Genomic DNA, 24,512 nt, shown 5'->3' with positions numbered 1-24,512 from the left:
CCCTTCCCTTCACTGGAACTTTACATTGTCTCCGCTTTTCGTTATTTTTCCCACGTGACCAGCATCCTTGGACTCAGCCCTTTCTCCTACTGGGTGCTCGCAGAGCCTTTGCAGAGACCCCTTGGCTTCGTCAAGGCTCAGTCGAGTGGGCGCTAGAGCAGCTCTTCCCCCGGGTCCTCTGTTCCTGCTGCCCATTCAGTGTAAGGCGGGGCTGGAGGGTGAGAGATGACTCCTGGCCCCCTCCCCCAAGGTGCCCCCTTCCCCCATGGAGTCCCCTCCCCCGAAGTGTTCCCCCATCCGAGTGTGCCCCCCGTCCCCAAGTTGTCCTCATCCCCCTGGGCTCGTGGGAGCCTCAGCATCCTTGGCACCTGCCATCACCTCGGAGATGAGAGCTGCCATGGGCCGGCCTTGCCTGGGAGGGAACGCTCCGTGGCCGGTGAGGCTGGCACTGACTGTCACATCTCGGCTCCAGGACAGGCCAGCAGCTGGGAGTGGCTGTCAGATCCTGAGCTGCGTTTCCTCATGGCGGCACTGGCTCCTCTTCCTGCTCTGGCCTGAGGACACTTGCAGTTGTCGAGTGTGACCTGGGGCCAGTGACGAGGGGACACTGAATGTGGGCCTGGCAGCTCGAGTTCAGTTCTGCACGAGGCTGGCGTTACAGAGGCCATCAGCTCCAGAGGTTGGAGCGCCTGGGCTGGGGCCCCTGTGGGGTCTCACCCCCAACCCCAATCCCGAGCGTAGCAGCGCAGCGTTGGCGGGGTTGCAGCTGCACTTGGCTCCAGACGAGTGAGGGCGGGGCCGGGAGGGGCGAGGGCAGCAGGCACAGCTGACCCCCGCCAAGGCAGGCGGCCCAGCAGAGGAGCCGCCCCGGTCTCTGGTCCCCGGGGGCACCTGCTGTGGGTAGAGCCGTCTACTGAGTGTGGAGATCTGCTCAGCGAACGCGTTCTTCTCGCCCAGTGCTGTCGTGGGGGTTGAGAACACAGAGAGGAGGAGGAAGTGTCCCACCCCCGCGCGGGCTTTCCTGTGCCTGGGGGGGTGGGTGCAGCATCGTGGAGCTGGGCCCCGGGTGGGCCCCCACCCGGGCGGCAGCCCGTGACGGGCGTCCCGAGCCAGCTGCTCTTTCCGAGGTGCCGTTTCCATTGGAATCACTGGATACTTGTTTTGTTTTTTAATGCAGGGTGGGATTCTGACTAGGTGGGTCTAATAGTAATAATCCTCAGTAGCTAAAATTAAAAAAAGATATTGTGGGTTTTACCTAAACGATCTTATTTGGCCTGAAAAATAACCCTGTGATACGAAATTTCTTCCCTTTATGGTTCAGATAATGAGACTCAGGCTTGGTCACTCACGTCCCACACAGGTGCCCGAGCTGGGGGCCGGGATCTGGGCAGTCTGATGTCGAGGGAAGGCTCCCATCTGATGACAGGGTGGGTGTGGAGGGCAGAATTGTGCCCGGATGCTGCCGTGGGGTCAGTCCCTGTGCTGAGTCCTCGCCTGGAGCCCAGGGCCTGTCAGCAGGGCTGCATGCTGAGGACGATCTGGCAGAGGGGGCTGGTCCCTGAGTCTGCGGGCAGCTCCCGTGGGGGTGGGGCGGCCAAACCCGGCCTGGTACCTGACCTCCACAGGGAGAGGACCTTGCAAATTAGTGAGCCCAGTCTGCGTCCTGCACGTGCTCTGAGACGCGGAGCTTGGAGCATGGTGGAGACTCCGGGTCCCTGCCCCATGAGCTCCGTGCAGCCCCGCGAGCTCCGTGCAGCCCACGAGCAGTGGGCGCTCCAGTGCAAGGGCTTCGGTCCACGGAATGAGGCGTTCCAGTCTATTAAGTGCAGTGAGTCAGAGCCCAAGCTCCAGCTTCCTGCAGACCTGGGTTGGGGTCTTAGCTGTCACTAGGATCTGCTGACCTGGGGCAGGTGACGTAGCCCAGGAAGCCAGCGTCCTCATCTGAAGGCTGACTGAACACGTCCCCAGTCAGTTTTCGGTTGGACAGACATTTGCTGAGTGCTGTTGCTCTTAGGCCGTGCTGGGGCTGGGCGTCCGGGTTGTGGAGAACACTGGGGGAGCCGCCTAGTGGAATCTGTGCCTCACACGCGGGATCTCTGGCCGCTGGTGCCCACCCTGGGGCAGAGAGCTGCTCAGACTTGAAAACGTGTGGGTTTCAACAGCGGTGCAGCAGTCCATCTCCTTCAGCCCACAGGGAGACGGAGGCATGGAGAGGGAAGGGGTGCGGGCCGCGCCCCGGTCTGCTCCTGTGTCGCGAGCTCTTTCCCCACTGTCCTGCCTGATGCCTTGTGCCTCACGCAGAGCCGGGCCGCACCCAAGGTCATGCCCTCAGCCTGTTGTCCCCACGATGGTGTGGTCTGATGCCACATGGACGTGGGCGGACACTGAGGGGGGACAGTGCCGGCAGCCCTGGCCCCCCCTTGCTCGAGTGTCACCCTGGAACGCCAGCTCCCTAAGGCGGCACCCACGCTGTCAGCGCGCGAGGGTGAGGACCTGCCGTTGGGAAGCTCAGTGCTGGTTCCGGGTGGATGCCACGGACCGCGTTATGCAGCGAACATAAATGAAATGGAGTTTGTAATAGAGCAGTGTGAAATCTAAGTACAATTGCTCTGGGAAAGCTTGCTTGATCCCCACTCCTGCCTACAATAGGTGTTGCAGAGCTTTCATCAGGAGGCGGAGACCGCAGGAGCATGGCTGCTGGTGAGAAACACAGAGACGTGCCGCTGAGCCAGCTCAGCCCCGCCAGCCCGCTGGCGACTGTGGGCAGTGGGGGCAGGCTGCGAGCGGGACCCTCCCCGGAGAGGCCTGTGGGGGGATGCTCGGGTCCTGGACAGGACAGGAGGTGCCTTTCGGGCCTGCCAGCTGTCTCTTACAGGCCTGCTCTGGCTCTGCCCAGAAGCAGAGCCCAGTGAACGACAGACTGGCTTTATGGGTCAGATAAGACTCTGCTAGACGAAGAGGGTGAAGAGCGAGGAGCTGCCGAGGACGCAGTGTTAGAAAGCCGGGGGGCGCGCGGTGCTACCCAGTGCTCGGCAGGCACGCTCAGCGAGCGGACAGCGTGGGCAGCAGGGGACCCGGAGCCCGGGGACGTGCAGGGAGCAGAGGTCGTGGGCACCGGCACGGCCCGGTGCTGCTTACCCCTGCCGACCTGCGAGCAGAGCTAGTGGGATGGGAAAACCAGCACTTATCCCGGCGAACCAGCCGTTGGGAAAGGCTGACAGCTTCTCGGTGTCCTCAGCCGGCCGTGGCCAGGGTGACGCCTGGTTTGTTTTGGAAGCATTTTCATCACACACAGATGAACGGTTTCCGCCGCTTGTGAAGGGGCTATGCTGCCTTTTGTTGGAGGTCCGGCAGGACCCGTCAGGGGGGTCTCGGTGGTGTGAGGCAGGGGTCCATGTGCCCTGGGTGAGCCTAACCTCCTTAGGGAGGAAGCCACGCGAGGAATGCATTTCGGGAACACTGCTCACACTCCACTCAGGGCACCCTGGGGAGTTAGTTAGCAGCCCGGCAGCCCGTTAAGATGACCCTCGGGTCCGCTCACCGCCCCCTGAACCGGCCTCTTCCCCGTTAACTGGGGTTGCTGAGTTTGGGCTCTGCAGACTTCGGTCGCAAGAGCCATCTTCCCTCAGACCTGGGGTTGCGCTGCGTCGGCTGGGGGCCTCTCCTGCTGCGGTTGTGACGTGTGAGCTCTGTGCGGGCGGAGGGTGGGGTGGGGACCTGCCGAGGGGCCGCCTTCTCCCTGCCCTGCTGTTCCTGGACCTACCCCCCACCCCCACCGCGGTGGCCTAGAGGGTCAGGATCGGGACAGCTGGCCCTGGTGTGTCCCTAGGAGAATTCCAGAGCGAACGCCGTCGGAGGCCTCAGGCCCAAGGAGCTGAATTTCCTCGGAGGCAGAACAGGGGACTCGGCGGGAAATGGCAGCCTTTCCCCAGCGCTCACGTCCGGCTCTGGGCCGTGGACGTTCTTGTCTTCTGCTCCTCCTTCCTCTGCCCGCTGTGTCTGCATGATAATCCCAGCTCCCCAGTAACCTTCCATCGTCTCCAAGCCTGTCACTCCTGCTCCGACCACGCAGTGCCACACCCAGGACTCCCCGGCACCGGGCCCCACTCCGTTCCTCCCCTAAATGCCTGCGGCTCCGTGGAATCTGTGCAGCGCCAGGGTCTCGTGCAGCCCCGGCCGCCCCCGATGCCGCCCTGCCCGGCCGCCGACACCCTTGGCCTGCTGCGTGAGCCCTCGCTGCTCTCGGGCGGAGGGTAGGAAGCTGGTCTCAGGTCTGACGTGCTTTCTGGGAAGCTGTCTGCAGGTGAGACTCTGCCCCACGTTGCCGTGCTGCTGAGACTGCAGAATGTCTGCTCTCTAATATTTCCTTTTCTCAGCTTCTCATCGGGGTGACCTGTGTGGGTGAAGTGCTCTGACCCAGAGTGCAGCTTGGTGAGTCATCATCACGTCAGTAAACCCACCAGGTTGAGAGCGGGGCCGTGGCTCCCACCCCGAAAGCCCCGGCGCCCCTCCCCCTGACCGCCCCCTGGTCCTGACACCACGCGGCAGTCTCACCAGGCCTTGGACTGTGTGAGTGCCGTCGTGCAGTGTGACCTCTCGTGTTTGGATTCTGCTGCGCACAGCTGTGTTGGGGGTGCGGGCCTGTCATTTTTGTGTCACGAGTGCACCATTGTGCGTTCTTGCGTCCATCAGTGGGCTTCTCCATCTCTCAGCGGTTGTGAGTAATGCTGCCATGAGGGTTCTTTTTTTTTTTTTTTTTAAACTGAAGTACCATCAGTTACAATGTGTCAGTCTCTGGGGCACAGCACAATGTCCCAGTCATGCATATACATACGTGCATTCGTTTTCATATTCTTTTTCATTATAGGTTATTACAAGATATTGAACATACAGTGAAAACTTTTAAAAAATCTGTTTTTGTATATAGTGGCTAACATTTGTAAATCTCAAACTCCCAAATTTATCCTGTCCCAGCCCCTTTCCCTGGTAACCAGTAAGATTGTTTACTCTGTCTGCGAGTCTTTTTCTGTTTTGTAGATGAATTCGTTAGTGTCCTTTTTCTTTTTCTTTTTTCTTTTTTTAGATTCCACATATGAGTGATATCATATGGTGTTTTTTTTTCTCTTTCTGGCTTACTTCACTTAGAATGACAACCTCTAGGTCCATCCATGCTGCTGCAAATGGCATTATATTATTCTTTTTTACGGCTGAGTAGTATTCCATTGTATAAATATACCACAGCTTCTTTATCAGTCGTCTGTCGATGGACATTTGGGTTGTTTCCGTATCTTGACTACTATAAATAGTGCTGCTATGAATACTGGGGAGCGTTTATCTTTTTGAATTAGAGTTCCCTCTGGATATATGCCCAGGAGTGGAACTGCTGGGTCATAGGTTAAGTCTATTTTTAGTTTTTCGAGGACTCCACACACTGTTTTCCACAAGGCACCAAACTGCATTCCCCCCAGCAGTGTGGGAGGCTCCCTTTTCTCCACGCCCTGCGGGAACGTTCTTGAGCACGCCTTCTGGACACGTGCACACACGTGAGTCCTGTCTGCGCGTCCCTGGGAGGCGCCTGCGCCACCGCACTTCACTCACCTGCATAGCTGGTGGCAGTTTGCCGGGGTGGCCGTGGCCGTTGACACGCCTGCTGGGGAGGGAGGGCCATGCCTCCTGTGTTTGTGGTGCCCAGGGCACTGATGAGGTCACAGTGTTTGGTGGCCTTTTGGAGGTCCACTCTGCTGGAGCCCCTTTCAAGCCCACTGCCCGTTTCTCTTCCTCCTGCCCTTTTTCTTCCTGACTTGCAGAAATTCTTCATATATTGTGGATCGTAGCTTTTTGTCAAGTGTTTGTCTTACAAATATCTTCTCTCTGCTTTTCACTCTCTTCAATGCAACAGAGTTTTTGATCTTACTGGGCTCTGATCTACCCGCGTGAAAGTTCCTTTAGGGTTGCTATTTCCTGTGTCCTGTTTAGGAGACCTCTGCTTGCCCCGGGGCGCGGGTGCGTCTGGCCGGCCTGGGGCTGCAGGGTTTGGCCGCTGCCTGGCTATTGGGCAGCTGTGTCCGGTCTCCCTGGGGGGCGCGCGAGGAGTGACTTTGTACCTCTGCGCCCGGAAAACTGTGGCCTGGACTTGACCTGGGTTCTTCCCAGGCTCTGTGACTGCCTCTCTCTCCACCACTTGGCAGCCACCTAGGCACTCCACGGCCGTACCGTACAGAGAAGAAAGCACGGCTTTTTCATCTCTGCCGTCCTCAGAAGACCCCATCCCCCGGGTACTGACCTGGGCCCCACTTAGAAGCCTGCAGAGTTCTGAGCCGGTCAGGGAGTTGGGGCAGTAAGACTGGCGGTAGAGGGGGTCTTGATCTGTCTGTCCTGGCTCCTCCTGGGCCGACCCGGAGGTGCTGCAGGGCTGCACTCTGATCTGCCCACTCCGGGGAGTGGCCCCACCCTTGTCCTCCAGGTGGGCACGAGGGCAAACCCTGGCTGGACTCCAGGTGCCCGCTGCAGAGCGAGGGGCGCCCCGGTTGCTGGTCCACCCTTCCAGGCCTGCTCCTCCCCTGGGCGGGGCCTCTGTCTTCAGGATAGAGCTGTACTTTCTTCACCTGGTCCTGGAGGCCTGGGTGCACGTAGGCCAGTAAAATTACCCCAAGCACTTCGTCTTTCGGTCAGTTTGGGGCTGTCAGGGCCAGCCTGTCAGTCTCAGCCTGGAGCTCTGAGGCCGGGGCTGGTGGGAGTGGAGCGGGTCACGGCCCTGAGCGGCCAGCCGGGGGTCGGGGCAGCCTCCATCCCTGCATCCCGCCACGTCCTCAGCTCACTTCTGCCCGCGGGACGCTGCTGCCATGCTCTTTGGTTGCTGTTCATCACGCGATTGGCGGCAGACAGGACTGCTCTGTACCCGGCAAGCAGCACCCAGTGGAAAATGCCGCCTTGCTTGTTTCTGGAGCAGGTCAGCCGGGCGCCTCTGCTCAGGGACTCACCAGCACTTGTCCACGTGGGGATGAGGAGTCGGTCACCACACGTGGACTCGGTCATTACAAAGTCATCAAGTCAAGCCAGCCCAGTTCTTGCTCTTCCACTACTAATGACAAAACGATTTCTTTAAAGGTAAAACCAACAAACTTTCAGTTTACATCTTCCTCTCTGCTAGCCTGGAGATACAACAGAAGAGAGTCGTAGGGAGAGACGGCAATTTGAAGATTTACTGGCCAATAAAGGAGACAATTACAGCTTGTTTATGAGAGGAAGCCCCCTCCCCGGCCCCTGCGTGGCATCGTCACTCTGGTAATGATAACTCTGTAACCAGCTCGAAACCGTAAAAGTCAATGTGAAGATATAGGATTTCAATAAAATTATGACACTCGATAAACCTTCCTGTTGGAAACAGATTTTCCACGGATATGTGACCAGTTCCAGTTGGATTTGTAACTTTAATTTCTCACTTACTGAATTTCTTTGTCATCAAGTAATTACGAAGCCCGTGCTGGGGTGACAGCCTGGCTCGGAGCACAGGAGACCACTGAGCTCGGCGGGGAAGGGGAGCAGGGTGGGAGGGTCCGGGGACCCCCTGCAGCGTCGCCAGGCTCACCCGACAAGGAGGGGCCTGGGCAGCCTCGTAGCTCGGGGCGGACGAGCACTTGGGGCGGGTCTCCCCCCAGGCAGTCAGGCCTCGGCTCGCGGAAGCCCCGGCAGAGAGGACGTGGGTGGAGGGTCTGTGGCCCCGCCCCCCAGGTCAGTTCCAGTTCTCAGACTTGGCCTTGGAGCTGGTGCTGGTGCGGGCTGTCTCCACAGCTCGCCTGGCGCCCTGCCCTGTGGGGGGCGGGCGTGGGGGCTGCGAAGGGACGCCGGCCTGGGTGTGCCTTCTCCAGGAGCTGTCCCAGAGCACGTGTGACTCCCTGGAGGTCCGTGTGCCGGTGTGGGTGAGGTCGCTCTGCTGTCGTCGCGGGAGCCTCGCGGTTCACAGGTGGCGGCTGGACGCTTGCTCCTTGATGGCGTTGACCGTCACAGCCATCCTGTGAGATCGGCTGGTTACCCACCTCACTGATCACAGAGCGGAGGCTCAGGGGAACTCAGGCGCCGGCCTCCGGTTGCCAGCTGGTCCAGAGCAGAGCTGGACTTGGACCCGGCCCCGTAGAAACCCGCCTCTCCTTCCTGGGCTGTGCTGTCTTTCTCCCTAGTGGGGCCCACTCACCCCAGCGCCGCCATCTCTGGGCCCCTGTTAAAAACGCAGACTCTCAGGCCCCACCCCAGCCTGCTGAGTCTGGAAAGACTTTTCACAAGACCCGGGGGTGCGAGAGCACGGAGGGCTTGCTCCCGCGTTCTCCAGGGGAACTCGATTTTCCCCGACGGTTCGACAGCTGGTGTGACAGCTGGGAGGAGGGGGCGCCGGCCCTCAGCTCCTGCCTCACCTGTTAGGGACCCAGTCTCCATGCATGCTCGGGGTCAGGGCCAGAGAATCCAGTCCTGTGGTTCCAGGCCTGCAGTCGGGGAGGGAGGAAGGCGGTGGGCGGCCCACGGGGAGATGGAGCCTCCTGTCCCCGTGCAGGCGCCCCTCCCACAGGCTGGCTGGAGGGCCTGGCTCCTGGACCAGAGACGCCTGAGCTCCACGGCCCCACTCTTCTCCAGGAAGGCCTCTGCCTCTGTGAGCGTCTCAGGAGGAGCCGCCAGCCTCTCCTGAGCCCCCCTCATCCCGGCTCATGCTGTCAGCATCCCCATGTCTAGCAGGGCACCACGGAGCAGCCCTCCTGGACGGCTCTGAGAGTCCTGGCGCGGCGTGACCAGTGCCTCTCATGGAACCCGAGCCACGTCTTTCCTTGGCACCCTTTCTTCCCCAAGAAATGGAGGAGGGTTCTAGGTGTGGCTAGTGCATGGTGACGCGTGGGGTTGTGGCCTCCGGCTCCCCAGGGGCTCTGGGTGCACGAGGAGCCCACTGGGGCCAGAGCTGTTGCAGCGGGTGTCCTGGGACCTTTCGGAGAGCTCTGGGCAGGTGGAGGGAGCAGTCTGTGTCTCGGTCCCCTCGGACACCTGCTGCCTCCCTGCCTCACTCACCACGTCCCCTGCTCAGGACGCCTCTCTGAGTATTACTGGGTCAAAGGCCGTGTCAGAGGTCACGGGAGGAGGGGCACACAAACTCGCTTGCTGGTCGTGTTTCCCTCGGCCTGTTTGCTGGGACTCAGAAAGACACTGACCAGGGCACTGGCTGGGACGGGGCAGAGACCTTTTGCCCATCTAGGGACACAGCAGACTCAGGAGAGGGTGGCCAGTGCCCACCACTGGCCCGTGAGGCCCTAACCACTGCAGGACTCTGCAGACGCCGCAGCTCGAGGCTGGGTGCTCAGTGGGCCCAGGCTGAAAGTGGGCCCTGGCCGAGCTGGGCCTTCAGAGCAGCCAGGGCCCCGTCACGGCCTTGGGGTCTCTGTCGGGCCACACGAGGGGCCTCCACCTGACGGCCTGCCCCCTGAACTGGACCCCAAGCCCCAGGCTCCGCACCCCTCGCCCACCCAGGCCTGACCCCGGCGTCTGTGCCCACAGGAGCGGGACGGTATGCGCGCCATCCTGGGCTCCTACGACAGCGAGCTGACCCCAGCCGAGTACTCGCCCCAGCTGACCCGCCGCATGCGTGAGGCTGAGGACATGCTGCAGAAGGCGCACGCCCACAGCTCAGAGATGGAGGTGAGTGTGTCCGTCTGTCTGTCTGTCTCCAGTGTGCCGGTTGCCACACGCCCACCTCAGTCCTGACTGAGGGTAACTCCAGCTGCACGGAGCGAAGCTGCCTCGACAGCGCTGCTGTCACCCCACGGTTACTCCCTGTGGGACAGTGACGGGGACAGGTTTGCGGGGACGGCTCCCTCTGACAGCTCCCGCATCCCGGCAGTTTTTATGTCCAGAGACCCTCCTGTCTGGCACCGCACGTTCTCCAGCCGGTTCACTCGGAGGCCAACGGTTCTTGCGCCCCCAGTGCCACCCGTTCAAGGGCTTGTGTGTCATTGAGGAGGGGCGTCGGTGTCAGAACTCGGTGACCCTTGCCGGACCTGCTCAGCCGGCCACAGCCCCTCCACTCTCCAGCCTCCACCCCTGGTGTCCGGGTTTGGGCACCTGCTCCCATTGGGCTCCTTGTCTTCCTCTCTGTGAGTCCTGCCTGCAGGAGTCAGACTCGCCCCATTTGCCTGGGCCTGTCCTGGTTTTGGGAGAGAAAGCCCCTGACCCCTCCTCCTTCCTGGGGTCAGCAGGGCAGTGTGGTGGTCACTAAGCCTTCCCGTCCGGTTCCCGGATTATGGAAAAATTCAGGGCAGGAAGATGTCACCAGCTCCACCGGCTTCACTGCCACGACCCTCTGTTCCTCTCTGTCGTCACCGCTGCGGAAGCTCACACGTCCAGTCAGGTGCTGGGTGGCGGGCTCCAGGCAGGGGAATGGCCCCCCAACCCGAGGAGCTGCCTCCGTCCCGTCCTGTCCCTGTTTTCTCTGGACGGGGGTGCTGCTGGCCTCCTGCCCTCCCCCCATGCCGGGCTGACCGGGATCTGGACTAGGATAGGGGACCTGACACCCCTGACTTTGAGGCCAGGGGTTACCCTGGGGACCGGCCTCAGTGCTCTGACGAGGGCTCTGCTCCCCGCCCAGCAAGGCCCTTGGGGGTGGGCCCTCACCGCCACACGCCCTGTGCCGCAGGCCCTGTAGGGGAGGGGGCCCCCTGTGCCCCGGCCTGGGCCTGAGCTGTTGTCCACGGGGAGGACCAAGCTTGCACTGGCAGCAGTGGGGCATCCCCGGGCAGGCTGCCTGGTCACTGGCCCCTGCCCTTTCTGGAGCATCAGCAGGCAGGTGGGGAGGGGCTCGCTGCTTCCAGGTGCTGAGAATCACCCTCCTCTTCTGGGAAGTGGAGGTCCTGCTTGGGCTCCTTGTGACCTGGGGGGAGGGCCCGGGTCTGCTGTGTCCGGGGCTGCACGCCTCCTGGCGGCCACCACCAGGTGGCAGCAGACAAAGCTGGTGGGTCCTGCTTCCGCGCCCAGGCCTGGACCCAGGTGGGACAGGGGCTGTGCCGAGGGGCCCCAGACTCGGGGGGGCTTCTCCTCAGCCTTGGTCCTCTTTCCTGCCTGTCGCCAAAACCCCTTCTCATCTCCTTCCGACACTCCCTTAGAAGCTGTGCTGGGAGTCTGTGCCCTCCCTCCTCCCCCCCCCATCCTCCAGCTGATCTGCTCCAGGCACCGCCTTGCATGCCCACCCCCCCGGGACCCCCCCACTCAACTGTGTGCGGGTCTGCCCAGAGCCGAGGGGGCTTGGTAAGGAGGAGGTGCCTCCATGGGAGCTAGAGAGCTGCCTGGAGCAGGGTGAGGGTGTGGGTCCCAGGTGGGCAGGGCTGGTGACGCCGCCGCTGAGTTCAGGTCCGTGCCTGCAGCAGGGGCCTGTGCCCTCGGGTTGGTTGTCGGGTTAGGACAGGGCGTGTGGGGCACTCAACGTTTCAGAGCCCGGCTCTCAACGCCTTTTTCTGACGTGAGTTACCCTCTTGCAGAGAGGTCAGACCCCTCACGGCCATCGTGCTGTCCAGTCGAGAAGGGGGTGGGCCTGGGTCTCCGGCAGCCAGAGCGCAGGTGGCCTGCAGTCCTGTCCAGGATCCCTGGGTTCCACCCAGACACTCAGTCACATCACAGAAGTCACAGGTCCAGGGAGACATGCACGTGCAGAAGGCTTTCTTTCCTCTGTGGTTTATGGAGGGTGACACCTTTTTCAGTGGAAGTACGGTGTGGAAGGGGAGAAATTGGGAAGATGACTTAAACCTTCACCTCCTTCCTATGCGTTACAGCCAGAGGCCCCACCTCCCCATCCCTGGTGGGGAAGCCAAAGTCTCTGGACGTGCCCTCTGGGTCATCTGGGCCCGTGCCACAGTTAGCATCTGGGGCTCCTCCTGTGGCCTCTGAGGTGTCTCCCCAAGTGTCCTGAAAAGTGTGCAGCCCTCACCAGGATGGCCCGCTTCCCCTCAAGACCACGGCAGGTGCCCAGCAAGCCCCTGAGAGCGGTGTCATCGCTCTCCTGCAGCCCCCTGCCCTGGCTTCCCCAGGCCTGGACCCCTGAGGAAGGCCCACTGGTGGGTGGCCACTGACAGCTCCCCTGGACTTGGTCACCATCCAAGTTATGGTGAGAGTGAGTCAGGGAGAATGCAACCCCAACTTTAGGGTCTCAGCCCATTAGCAAAGAAAAGGAAGGGGTTCAACTGGGGGCAGGCCCGGGGGGAGTTCTTGGGTTCAAGAGAGAGCTGGGACAAACTCTAGGGTGCAGTGGGTGTGAGGGCAGTGGCCTGGTGGGCGCGCCCTGTCCCTGGGTGAGAGTGGGTGACACAGGCCTTCCTGGCCCGTGGGGACTACCCTGGCTGCTGTGATGACCGCCATCGCTTAGACCAGGAGGACGGGGAGCACCGGAGCCAGAAGGACAGGCTTGGGTTGCAGGCGGGAGCCCAACGAGGTGGCAGCCGGAGGCTGTGGGGCAGGGCCTGCTCAGTTGGCAGTGGCCGGCCCTTCTCTCTGGAGACTCCAGGAGGGACTTGTCAGAGCCTCCTTTCAGGCAAAACACAAAACCCAGGATGCTGTCCTGACTGCCTTCGGTCCCAATGATTTCCAGGGAGAGCTGGGGGTCCTGCACAGCTGCAGGTGGCATGGTGGGTGGGGGTGGCTGGGGGGAGTAAGGCGGTGAGTGATTCCTTCTCTCAGTGCATGTCTGCTGAGCACCTGCTCGGGGCAGCCTGGGGGTCCCGGGCCCAGACCTGCTTCCTGTCTCCAGCCAGACAGACCCTCCTTTGGGCACAGCTCAGTTACAGGGCACCCGGGTCTGCGAACCCGGCTCACCCTCTGAGGCCCTGAGCCTCTCGGTTGGCGCCTTCACACTAATCCCGTTAGTGGCGGTGATGGCCAGATGGCCGCCCTGTGCCCGGTGCTTCTGCCCCTGGCGCTGTGCTCGGGGCGTGGTGGCTGCTGCCTCGTTTTGCAAGTGAGGACGCGAGGCTGGTCTCCCTGACTTTACCGTGCATGGCCCACCGCTCGTGCGCTCTCCCCACGCGGGGGGGTCCCCTCCCAGCCCAGGCCCTAGGCCACCCGCCCCCCACCAGGCCTGGCCCCCTTGGCCGCTGCTGCTCAGCCCAGCCAGGCCTTCCTGCTTCCGGGGGACCATCAGGCAGGGGAGGACCCAGGCCCAGACCTGCAGGCAGCCTGTGGCTCGGGGAGCGAGAGCCCCTGTGCGGCCTGGTTCTGCAGCCCCAGGGAAGGGGGCAGGCTTAGAGGTGCCCCGCTTTGACCTCAGCCCCGGGGCAGAGCGGCCCGCTGCTGGAGCCGGCTGCTGCAGGGCTGGACCCTGCAGGCTCTGGGGGGCCGTTTCCCTGTTGTTCTGTTAAACAGTAACATCTCGTGTATCGGAAGCTCGGAGAATTACCGGCACCTGGAGACTTTAGAAGCTGCTTCAAGCTGCCTGTCGGAAGTTTATTAGTTGAGCATCAGACATTGACGCACGGAAAGTTATGTAACTTTATGGAACTCGTTTGTAAGGGCTCCTTAGAGCCTCTCTGACGACTGAGATGCAAGCACCTTTTGGGGGCGTTTCGTTCTGTCTTAGGAGCCGTGCAGGGGAAAACACCCCCACAGCCGAGCAGCCGGATGGCGTGGACAGAGCAGCTTCCCTCCCTGCCCGCCCGAGAGCGCACAGGGTGGGCGCCCCGGGATGGCGCGTGCCGTCGCCCCGGCCCCACCCCACCCCACCTCCACGGAGCTCTTCTGTCTGTCTGTTTGGTCTTCTTCCGTCCCCTCCCTTACTCCTTCCTGTTCTCTCTCTGTCCCGTCTCACCCTCTCTTCGCCTCTCCTCCTGGGCTGTCTCTCACCTCGTCCCTCCCCCCAGGCTCCCATCTCTTCTCACCTGGGGGTCAGCGGTCTTTGTCTGTGGAGTGAAGACAGTAAATGCTGCGGGCCGTGCGGTGTCCGTGCGAGAGGAGGGCCCGACCCATGGCCCGAGCCCGCAGGCGCAGCTGGAGAGCAGCTGGCTGCGGTAGCGGGTGGCTGAGGCTCCGTGCCGATAAAACTTCGTTGACGAAACGGGGTAGGCTGGGCTTGGTGCGGGCTGTCGTTGTCGGCCCCCTGCTCCAGCCCCTCTGTCCTGGGACCTCAGGGCCCGGCCGGCGCCCTCCCGCGGGCTCCGCCGACCTGCCTGTCCGCCTGGCGGGACAGGAGCAGGGGCAGACGCGGGGACAGGCACGGGCGCGGGGCCTGGAGGCCCGTCCGCTTCCCCCGGAGCCCTTGCATGTCACCCACGTAGCTTAATCAGTCACTTCTGATGGAGAACATGTTTTGATTCCGGCAAAAACATTTCATTAAAACGAACCGGAAGTTTTGAGATTGGGAGAATCCCAGCAGCCCGTCTCTGGCGAGGTTTGGGCCACTTTGCATGGATTTTATTTATTCCACTTAATAAAGCGGCTGCAGGAGCTGGAGCATATGTCACGAATCCTCCTCTGCTGACGGAGCGATGATCACGCAGCTCACGCCACCTTGGTTCAACATATCGGCCTGATTTGTTTTTCCAATTTATTTAATTAAAACAGATGACGGTGCTGGTGGCTGCATGCAGGGCTGTGGGAAATCTCAGCTTCAGATTGAGAGTGCACCTCATGCTGACCGCCAGCCTGGGAAAGGGGGACACCACAGCAGCTCCATGGCCCCACACCTCCCGTGACTTCTCTGTGGGCTCACGGACCCTGTTTCTGTTGCCGGCTCCTGGCCCTGGGGGATTTGACTGCAGGAAGAACGTCAGGTTTTGAACCCTGGCTTGTTCACCAGATCCAGTCTTTGTTCTCACGAACGTGTGTGTTTAGCGCTCCCCTCGTGTAAAGAACTCGGGATGACTGTCCTGCAGACAGCTCAGAGGGAACCACCTGCAGTCCTGAGACAGTCACATGGAGAAACAGGAGGTGAATGGGGCAGTGACACCAGAGACCCGGGCTCTGGGAACCCTCTGCGTGAGTGCAGGCGGCCGGGTTCTCCGCGTCGCGTGAGGGTGCCGGCTCCCTGCCCAGGACGGGCGTCAGCGCAGGACTCCCAGCCGAACGGTGGTGACAGAGGTCTTGGTGGGAGGTGCTTCCAGCAAAAACAGTGGCTCCTCTTTGCTGGGCGGTTGTGTTGTGCCAAATCGTTACGCGCTTTTTGTGTAATTCTCACAACCACTCTGGAAGGTAGGAATCACGTTCCCGTCCAGGGACCGGTAACCGATGCTCTGGGGGATGGAAGCCTGCAGACAGCCTGCATTTCCCCAGCTCTACTGAGGCGCAAGTGACCAATCAGAGGGCGTGTATTTAAAGTGCACCATGTGACGCTCTGATAACACGCTTCTGTACGTGGTGAATTGATGGTCACAGTTCAGGTGATTTAAATAAGCAGCTGCGTCTCTCACATGTTGTGTGTGGGGGAGACTCAAGACCTGCTCTCAGCACGCTTCCCGTACGTAACGCATTAACCCTTGACGGTCGCACCGCCGTACGTTAGCTCTGCGGGTCTTGGTCTCCTGTCGCTGGGGGTCTGTGCCCCTTGACCAGCCCCTCCAGCCCCGCCACCCTCCTCCCTCCCCTGTGGCCCCAGGCAGCCACCTGCTCAGTTCCTGCGAGTTCGACTGTCTCAGATTCCAGTGTAAGTGGGATCGTGCACGAGCTCTCTTCCTGTGTCCGGCCGCCTCACTCAGCGTCGCGTCCTCTGGGTTCCTCCATGTGGCACGAGTGACAGGATCTGCTTCGTTTTTTAGCTTGAATCATCTGTCTATACGTGCTGTATACATGCCACATCCTTGTTCATTCACCACCGCGAGACACCTGGGGTGTTTCCACGTCTTGGCTGTTGTGGACGTGGGGTGCAGGCATCTCCTCGAGATGTGATTTTATGTGTTTTGGATATACTCCCAGGAGTGGGATTGCTGAATCACACAGTAGTTCTATGTTTAATTTTCTGATGAACCCCCACGCTGTTTCCCACGGTGGATGCACTGATGTTCGCTCCCCCCGGGCCATGCACAGCACACGCTCGCCACCACTGGCCACCTGTTGTCTCTCTGATGACACCATCCTAACAGACGTGGGGTGACGTACCATTGTGGTTTGGCTGGCTTGTCCCTGATGACTAGCGAGGTGGAGTGCCCCTTCATTTATCTGTCAGCCATTATTACTCTTCTTTGGAAAAACCTCTGTGTAGAACCTTTCATCATCTTTTAACGAGCTGTTTGCTTTTTTGCTATTCAATTGTGTGAGTTCCTTGTCTATATTGGATGTTAACCTTTTATTTGATATGTGGTTTGCAAATATTTTCTCCTGTTCATAGGTTGCCTTTCATTTTGTTTCCTTTGCTGTGCAGAAGCTTTTTAGTTTGTTTTTTCTGTTCCTATAAAAAATGCCATTGGAATTTCGATGGAGGCTGCACTGAATCGGAAGATTGGTTTGGAAAGTATGGAGAGTTTAACAATATTACTTCTAACCCACGAACACAGAGTGTCTCTCCACTTACTTATATCACCTTCAGTTTCTATCATCTGCGTCTTACAGCTTGGAGTGTACACAGATCTTTACCTCCTTGGTTAAATTTATTCCTAGGTGCTTTCTTGGTTTTTGTTGCTGTTGTAATTGGGGCTGTTCCATTTCTTTTTCAGATGCTCCATTGTTAGTGTATAGACATGCAGCTTATTTCTGTATGTTGATTTTGTGCCACTGTACCGAGTTTGTTCATTGGTTCTGTTTTCCGGTGGGATTTTAGGGTCAGGTCAGCGGCACAGAGACTCAGTTTTACTTCTTCCTTTCCTGCTCAGATGCCTTTTATTTCTTTTCCTTGCCTGATTGCACAGGCCAGGACTCCCAGTACTCTGCTGAATATGGGTGGTGAGAGAGGGTGTCCTTGCCTTGTTCCTGGTCTTAGAAGAAAAACTCCCAGCGTCTCACTGTTGAATATGGTATTAGCTGTGGGCTTGTCACATGTGGCCTTGGTATGCTGAAGTACATTCCTTTGGCACCTGATTAATTTTTGACATGAAAGGATGTTCATTTTTGTCAGGCATTTATTGAGGTGACCCTGTTATGCTTCTCCTTCAGTCTGTCACCGTGGTGTTTCATTTGACTGATTGGTGGATACTGAGCCACCCTTGCACCCACGGCTGAGTCCCACTTGATCATGGTGTATGATTTTTTTAATGTGTTGTTGAGCTCAGTTTGCTAGTATTTTGTTGAAGACTTTTGCATCGTGTTTATCAAGGATGTTGGCCTGTGGTGTGTTGCTTGTTTTTTCACTGTGGCATCCTGTCTGGCTTTGGTATCAGACGCCCCAGCACCTGCCCTGGCCAGGGTCCTGGGCTGACCTGCTGTCACTGTGGCCCTGACCTGGCCCCGGAGCCCCCCCAGCCACAGCCGTAGCTTCACTCGTCCACAGGTCCAAGTGCAGAACTGCAGGAGGGTGGCTCTGTCCTCTGGGCAGCCATGCCTGAGGCCGTCTGCGTGTCCGCATAAACACACCACAGCACGGCGATCTGTCCCCTTGCCCACAGCGCCTTGGTGGCTTCAGGTCTCTGTGTGCAGCTCAGCTGGGGTGGTTTGTGCAGACGGTTGTGTACGTGTGCAGTGGCACCTCAGGGGGAGTTACTGAGTCGGGGGTGCAGGTGTTAACTTGAGGGAAATTCCAGGTCGTCTTTGGAGTGGCTCACTGGTTTTTATTTCCTCCATGTTGATTACAGCCTTCCCAACCCTTTGCTTTGCCAGAATTCTTAGTTTCTGCCAATCAAATGGGTGCGAAGAGGTCGTCCATTGTGGGTCCCGATTTCCACCTAAGCGATGGGGCCTAGGCCTGGCGGGCACTGCCTGTCTTGCTCACTGGGATCTGGGGACTGGTGCCTGTTCTGTGGTGGCTTCCACAGAGATGTAATGGGCCAGCTGACTGCCCAGGTCGAGTGCGAGGCCCTGGGCCCCTGCCCGTCGCTGTGAGAGTGAGCCTGCGCTGGGGCAGGCACTGATCGATGCCCTGGTGCATGCATGACCAGGCCTGGCACCATCTGCAGCCCAGACGGTCAGGAACCTCCTGGGCGGGGAGGTCGGCTCTGCCTGGATCCCAGGGTCCTGGGGGCGCACCAGGGGCTTCCCTGGAGGTTGGTCCCCTCAGTTACTTCTTCCAGAACATGAGCTTGCCAAGCAGAGGATCACCACTGTCCTGTTCTCTCATCTGGAGGCCAAAACTCCATCCAGATGTCGCCCCTCCCCGCTGACTCCATGGTCACCTTCAAGTGGCAGGTTGGGTGGACTTGGCGAGCTGGGTGCTCCCGCTGCCCTCCCCCTAGCAGTGGGGATTCGGGGCATCCCCAGTGGCGGGGGATGGGCAGAGATGGGGGAGGGGTGGCCCCTTCGGCCCTGGAGGGCCAGCCCCTGACCCTGCTTTCTGTCTTGTCTTGAAGGCTCAGCTGTCACAGGCCCTGGAGGAACTGGGAGCCCAGAAACAGAGAGCCGACATGGTAAGTCCTGAGACGCGCCTGCTGGTGGCCTTCGTGGCCCAAGGAAGCCCAGGGCTTGGTGCCTGAGAGCTGGGCTCCAGGCCAGAGCTCTTGTCTCCATCGGGGCCTGCCAGATGGGTGGGGGAGGAGGGACTGCAGGGGACCCCAAGGGACACCCACGCAGTGAGGCCAGGACGTGCCCGTCTGCCCCAGAAGCGAGGGCCCCTTGGAGCTGGCGCCGTGGCCCGGCCCCGCCCCGCCCCGGGCGCCCTCTGGGGAAGAGGGAGGGCGGACCCTGCCCAGCTCGCCCGCCTTCCCGGGGGCGCCGGAGGGGCGTGGGCTGCGGGGCTGTGTGCATCCGGCCTGGGCGTTTCTTATTTTTGGCCATAGAGCTGCTGTTCCTTGTGTGACGCCCCCAGGAGCTTTGAGATCCTGGCGCCCTGCCCACCCTCTAGGCCAGTTAAAATCTGGGGGGCCATGTGGGGGTGTTACTTCATTTCTCCCAGGGCGAGTCTGATGTCAGCCTGGGTGCAGAGCCGCCTGGAGGCCTGGCTCCCGCCCCACGGCGCAGAAGCCCCGCCCCCCGGCCCCCCCCCCCCCCCCGACTGGGAGACCTTAGGGCACCGTTCTCCACGGGGGCTTGAATGAGATGTGCCTTGTCCCAGGGGCCCGGACCTGCAGAGACCACAGGATGGCGGGGCCTGGCCCTCACCTGCGCTGACTGTTGGCCACGGGTGACAGATGCTGGTGGCCCTCGTGCACACAGCAGGGCCCCGTGGGCTCCTTGTGCCGGTCCTTTCAGGCTCACTTGGGATCTGGCCTGTAGCTGTCTTCTCAGATAGGTTTTAATCTCCACCCTTGATTGTCCAATCTTCTGCTTATTTTGTGTTGTTTATTTCATTTCTCTCTTCTTCTCCCCAGTTAAGGGGAAAATGGGAAGTGGCAGTGCCCGGGGCCAGGAGTGCTGGCCATGCTCGCGAGGGGGGCCTGTGAGCCTCTGTTCTCCCTCCACACGCTGCCGAGGTCCTGGGGGTCTCCGCAGCCCGCGAGGAGATCAGGGCTCAGTGGGGTGGTGCGCGGCACGGGGCCCAGAGGCAGGCAGATCTGTGTTCAGATCCTTGGGGGGTGGATCACCCAGGAAGTGTATGTGTTTGGTTGGGGGAGGTTTCTGCTCTGATATGAACCCGAGTTGGTGGAGAAGGATGAGGTTGAAAATGGGGACAGTGTCCGGGGCTCCTAGTGAGACAGGGGAGCCAGAGTCAACCCACCCCTTTGCTGACAGCCTGGGTGCCGCTGGGTGTCTCTGAGATCGAGAGCAGTCTGCATCCCAGGCCCTCAGTCTGGGACGACTGGGAGGGAGCCCGGGTTCTGCACCATTTCTCCCAGCCAGCAGCCCCGCCGTCTGCTGTTTGCTGGCCCAAGGTGAGTTCACTGTGTAGGAAAGGAGAGAGGGGAAAAAAGAAAAATTTAAACATCTTTAGCTAATTGCAGATGACGGGACAAAGATAGTTTGACTTTCTGTTATTAATTAGCAAACCCGTGCCAATTAGGATGCATGAGCACAACTCATGCTTTTCTCTTTAAGTACGATTAATATCACGAGGAAAGTCGTCCCGGCTGTGGTCGGTCATTAACACACCCCTCATTAGTAGAGCCGGCCGTGCCTGGGGGAAGGAGGTTTTAACTTTAACTGTAGAAACGCTCTAGTGCTTTGTAACCCCAGGGAGTGAGGACTAAGGATTTTCTCTCTGGCTCTGGGAGCTGCCAGTCCCAGCTACGACCCCCACAGTGCCCCTGCTCCCTTCCGCTGCAGCCCCCCAGGGCCTTGGGGGCGAGAGGAAGGGCTGGCCCGGCTGCCCGCGCTCTCCGGCGCGATCGCGGCTACGCTCTGAGCCGCCCGGTGCCTGGCGCTTTATGGGTGGGTCACCACCTGACGGCGCTGCAGCAGGCGGCCTTGTCTGTGCAGAGGGACCCCGTTCTCTTGCGACCTGTCTCGTCCGGGAGTGCAGTCCTCCCTCTTGGCCTCTCCTGGCCCCGGGCTTTCCTTCCAAAAGCACCCGCCAAACTCGCTCTGGCTCTGGGAACTCCCGCTCAGAGCACAGGGGTGCTGTGAGAGCGTTTGTGGGGCCTGCGAGGGGCTGTGTCCAACGGCGGGCTTGCTGACGCTGCGTCATTGTCACCGCCTGAGTCACCGGGGGTAGTGTGAGCCTCCATTGTTGGGCGCTGGAACCCAGTCACCTGTACTGCCCGCCACCAGGGAGCCGCCTTATCACAGTCTGCCAGCGGGGCCGGCTGCCTTCCGGGAGATTATTCAGAGCATCTCCTGGTTCTGTGACTGGTGGTGACTCATTTCACATTCTGGGTCTGCCCCGCCATGACTGGGGACCTTTGTCCTTGGTGGGAGCGCCAGTGAGGCTCGTGGGAGGAGGTGACCGCTGGGACCGTGAGGCCTGGGCCTCCCCCACCCCAGCCCCGGGTGCCCTGCTTGGAGCGTCGGCGTCTGCTCTTCCCTCCCAGACGCGGGACCTTCTCCTGAGCACAGAGAGAAGCGCTGTGTGTTCACAGTATGGGAAGACCCAGCCACCTGGGGTAGTGCTGGCCGAGCCAGAGCTGCTGTTTCTGCCCGGGCCCCGCTCTGCCCTCGCCCTGGAGGCCGCACCTTACGGTGAGGCTCCTCCCGGGGAGGAAGTGAGCCTGCCCACTGGACTAGGCAGCTTTCAGTGCATCTCGTATTTGGGGCAAATCTGCTGGATTCAGTGGGTGTCTAGCAAGCAGCCGCTCTGGGGTCGGAGCCTGACTTCCCACAGCGTTTGGTCGGCCGGGCTCCCTACCAACCAGCCACGTGGGCGTCTCACTTCCTCCCCATCAGGGCCCAGTGAGGCTGCCCGCCGTCGGCAATGCCCTTTGCACGGACGCCTCCTCCACACCTTGCGTCCCAGCACCTCTTCTTCCTTCACCCTTCCACATTAGTCCTCATGCTGTTCCGCCTCCTGGAACGTCTTAAGACTCACAGAGCCTCGTTCTCCCTCAGAATCGAGCTCGGTGTTCCTTCCAGCTCTGCCTGTTGCTGTCCCTTTGTGGTGGACACATTGCCTTCTCCTTCCATGGTGGTTCCTGTGACTATCAGTGTCACCCTGGCTGTTGTCCTTGTCACAGGCATGGTTTTGCCCGTGAAATTGCAGCCACTGCTGGCTGAGTGCTCGCTGTGTGCGGCACACACTCAGTGCTGCATACAGACCACCTTGCTGCAGTCCTTCCTCCAGCTGGGAGGGTCCGTGTGGTACCCCCATCCCAGTGAGCTGGCAGGTAACAGGCTGGGTCCAGACCCGGGACAGGGCCGCAGGCACCACGTGCCTCCTCACACCCGTTCACCTGTGGGGCTGGGCCTCCAGCCTGGCCAGGCCGGGCACCGGGAGGTCTGTTAGTGCGCGGAGCGGCTGGGTGTGGACACGGGGGGCGATGCCCACCCTGGGCCCTGCCCGCCTGGGTGGCCGGCCTCTGGGCTGGCTCTGTCTGCAGCGCACTCCCAAGAAGATGCTGGTGATTCCATTTGTTGCCTTGCGAGGACCCGCCTGCCTTTTGGAGACACAGCCTGACGGCCAGCCTGGGTGGGGGTGACCTGGAGAGGGATTCGCCCCACACGGACGCGCCCCCGCATGCGCATGTGTGTGGACGAGCGCCACTCGCGGCCTCGGTCACCCGAGCTTCCGCGTGGGTCCCTGGCTGACACGATGCAGCCTTTGTATCTCGTTCTTTCTGTGCATTTTCTTCTATGATCTTACATGTCCTCCCAGGTAAGGTTCGGAGTCACCCTGCCGGCTTCCGCGGGGACGTCCCCTGTCCACGTGTCCTTCCCGCTCAGGACGTCGCGCTCTGTGTTTCACATCCTCTCTTATGTCCTTCACTTGAGTCTGGTCATTTTCTTGGCAAGTCTGGCGTGTTTCTTGTTAGGTGTGCCCCAGGCACCCCGTCCCTCCTGTCAGCAGCAGGCTGCTTTCTCACCAGCGGCTGTTCTCCCCCAACCGGGCCCCAGCCTGGGGGCCGCTGCCAGGGCCGCCGTTCTGCTGATGTCTCCGCGACAGCCGGACCTTGTTGCCCGAGTCGTGGTGCCTCTTGGGGTAACACGTCTGTTTTCTCTGACTGCTTTCGAGACGGCCTCTCTCTCACGGGTTTTGAGCAGTTGGTTATGACGTGCCCACCCCTGGAGCCTCTGACCCAGGACCTGCTGGTGATGGGACCTGCTCCCCGGCCTTGCGTTCCCTGTGTGTCTGTGTTTCCGCACCTTTGCCCGGCGGTGCGCTGTGCGCTGCTCCTCCTCCACCTGGGCCCCACGTCCTCCCCGCGGGTGGACGGGGCTGCAGTGGGGCAGGAGGGGTGGGGCCATGAAGATGCACGCACACACCTGCACACACGTGCACGCACGTCTCGGTGCCTCGCCAGCGGGAGGAGGGGAGAGCGTTTGCTCTTCTGGGAGAGCGCACGGCCTCCTGCTCCTGCCAGAGGGAAGCGGTGGAGGCGATCGGGACCCACACCGACCCTGGAGGAGTTCACGGTAACAGGACACGCCCATGCTTTCCCCAGCAATACCTTGTACAGAGCTGGCTTGAATGAGACTCATCTTCAGTGGTGAGCAGTGAAGACACATCACACAATTTTGTAAAGCCAAAGATTTTGTAGAAAAACAAATAACAGGAAAAAATTTCACAGGAAAAGAATGACATCGAGCAGATAAACGTTCCTAAATGTTTTGCTGAGAAATGAGACTTAGGTGTCAGGTAGAAGCCGTGAAGGTGGGGCAAGGCGCCCAGCGAGGGGTGGGGAGGCCGAGGAGCAGGTGAGCCAGCCACGGCCTCAGGGTGGGGTTGGGGCTGGGGCGTGGGGGAGACGGAGCAGCGGGGTCCTGCGTCGAGGGGCTGGGGCGTTTACTTGGAAGAGTAAAGCCGACATGAGAGTTAGGAAAATAGCGAGGACGCCCCACGCTCTGGTGCTGTGGGATCGGCGGAGTCAGGGAATGTTCTCGGGAACAGAGGAGACGGGGAAAACACAGGAGTGTGGATCTTTCCATCGTAAGTAGCTGAAGAGCAAGACATACCGTCCACAGTCAAGTCGGGCAGTGGGAGCGCGCGCGCAGCTGCAGAAAGGCGAACGGCGGGGCACGTGGAGTCGACCAGTCAGGCGCTCGGCGCAGGAGAGTGACGGGCTGTTGGAAACAGGCAAGTGCAGGCATTATACAAAGTCAGGAGCTACAAAAGAAAACCAAAAACCTCGCACAGAGAGGCAAGCGAGACCAAGAAGCCCAGAATGAGACAGTTTAAGACGGGACAGAAACCAAGACAGAAGCGCGCACAGAGCCGGGTAAGTCCAGAAAGAAGTCCAAACATAAGTTATGCTAAAACATAGGTGGGCTCAATTCTCCTATTAAGAGGAAAAGACTTTCCGACTGGGTCACCGGGTACGACAGGAAAGACGAGACACCGTGGAACTGCAGAGGCGTGCGGGCAGCTGTGCACAGAGAACGCGGGCCGCCACCCTGACCGCGGTTGGGTTCGGGCCCGCGGCACGGCAGGAGGCGGGGCAGGTGCCCGTCAGTGGCAGAGGCGCAGGGGCGTGTCTGTGCCGCCCTGGCCCGCGGTCAGCGCCGCGCAGGGCACAGGTGCGGCGGCTTCATCGGGAGCCTAGGAGGGACACCGGTGGCAGGGATTTTACCTCCTAATCCACCTGGAGCAAGCGGACAGAGAGCAAGTAACAGGAAGAAGTGAGAGGTCTGTTCTGTGCCAAGAGCTGTGTACACACACACGCGTTTGTACACGCGTGTGCACGTGTCACACGTGCCCTGAACCCTGCAACCAAAGAGCTCTTTTTAAAAAGTGCTCCTGGAAAACGTTAACAAAACTTACTGGTGCTTTGGATTAAAAAGCAAACCTTCACAAACTCGAACGAGGAGACCTACTTTCTCTGATCACAATGTGATGAAATTTGAAATTAAGAGCACAGCCAAAAAAAGGAAGCGCTCCTAACACTTGGAAACTAAAAAAAGTA

General features: G+C 60.2%; 1 protein-coding gene across 6 annotated transcripts in view; it reads left to right on the top strand.

Annotated features, from left to right (window-relative positions):
• MAD1L1 (mitotic arrest deficient 1 like 1) overlaps positions 1-24,512 on the top strand; it is a 271,894-nt gene that overhangs the window by 146,129 nt on the left and 101,253 nt on the right. For all 6 annotated transcript variants that reach the window (XM_032459892.1, XM_032459889.1, XM_032459890.1 and 3 more), the window contains 2 exons: positions 9,532-9,672; positions 18,438-18,494. In XM_032459892.1, coding sequence (XP_032315783.1) covers positions 9,532-9,672; positions 18,438-18,494 — 198 coding nt within the window. The remainder of the gene's footprint in view (positions 1-9,531; positions 9,673-18,437; positions 18,495-24,512) is intronic.

The sequence above is a fragment of the Camelus ferus genome, chromosome 18 (assembly GCF_009834535.1).
Source record: "Camelus ferus isolate YT-003-E chromosome 18, BCGSAC_Cfer_1.0, whole genome shotgun sequence".
In the NCBI taxonomy this organism is placed as follows: Eukaryota; Metazoa; Chordata; class Mammalia; order Artiodactyla; family Camelidae; genus Camelus; species Camelus ferus.
The sequence above is the reverse complement of the archived record's forward strand: the minus strand, read 5'-3'. Positions and strand labels throughout refer to the sequence as shown.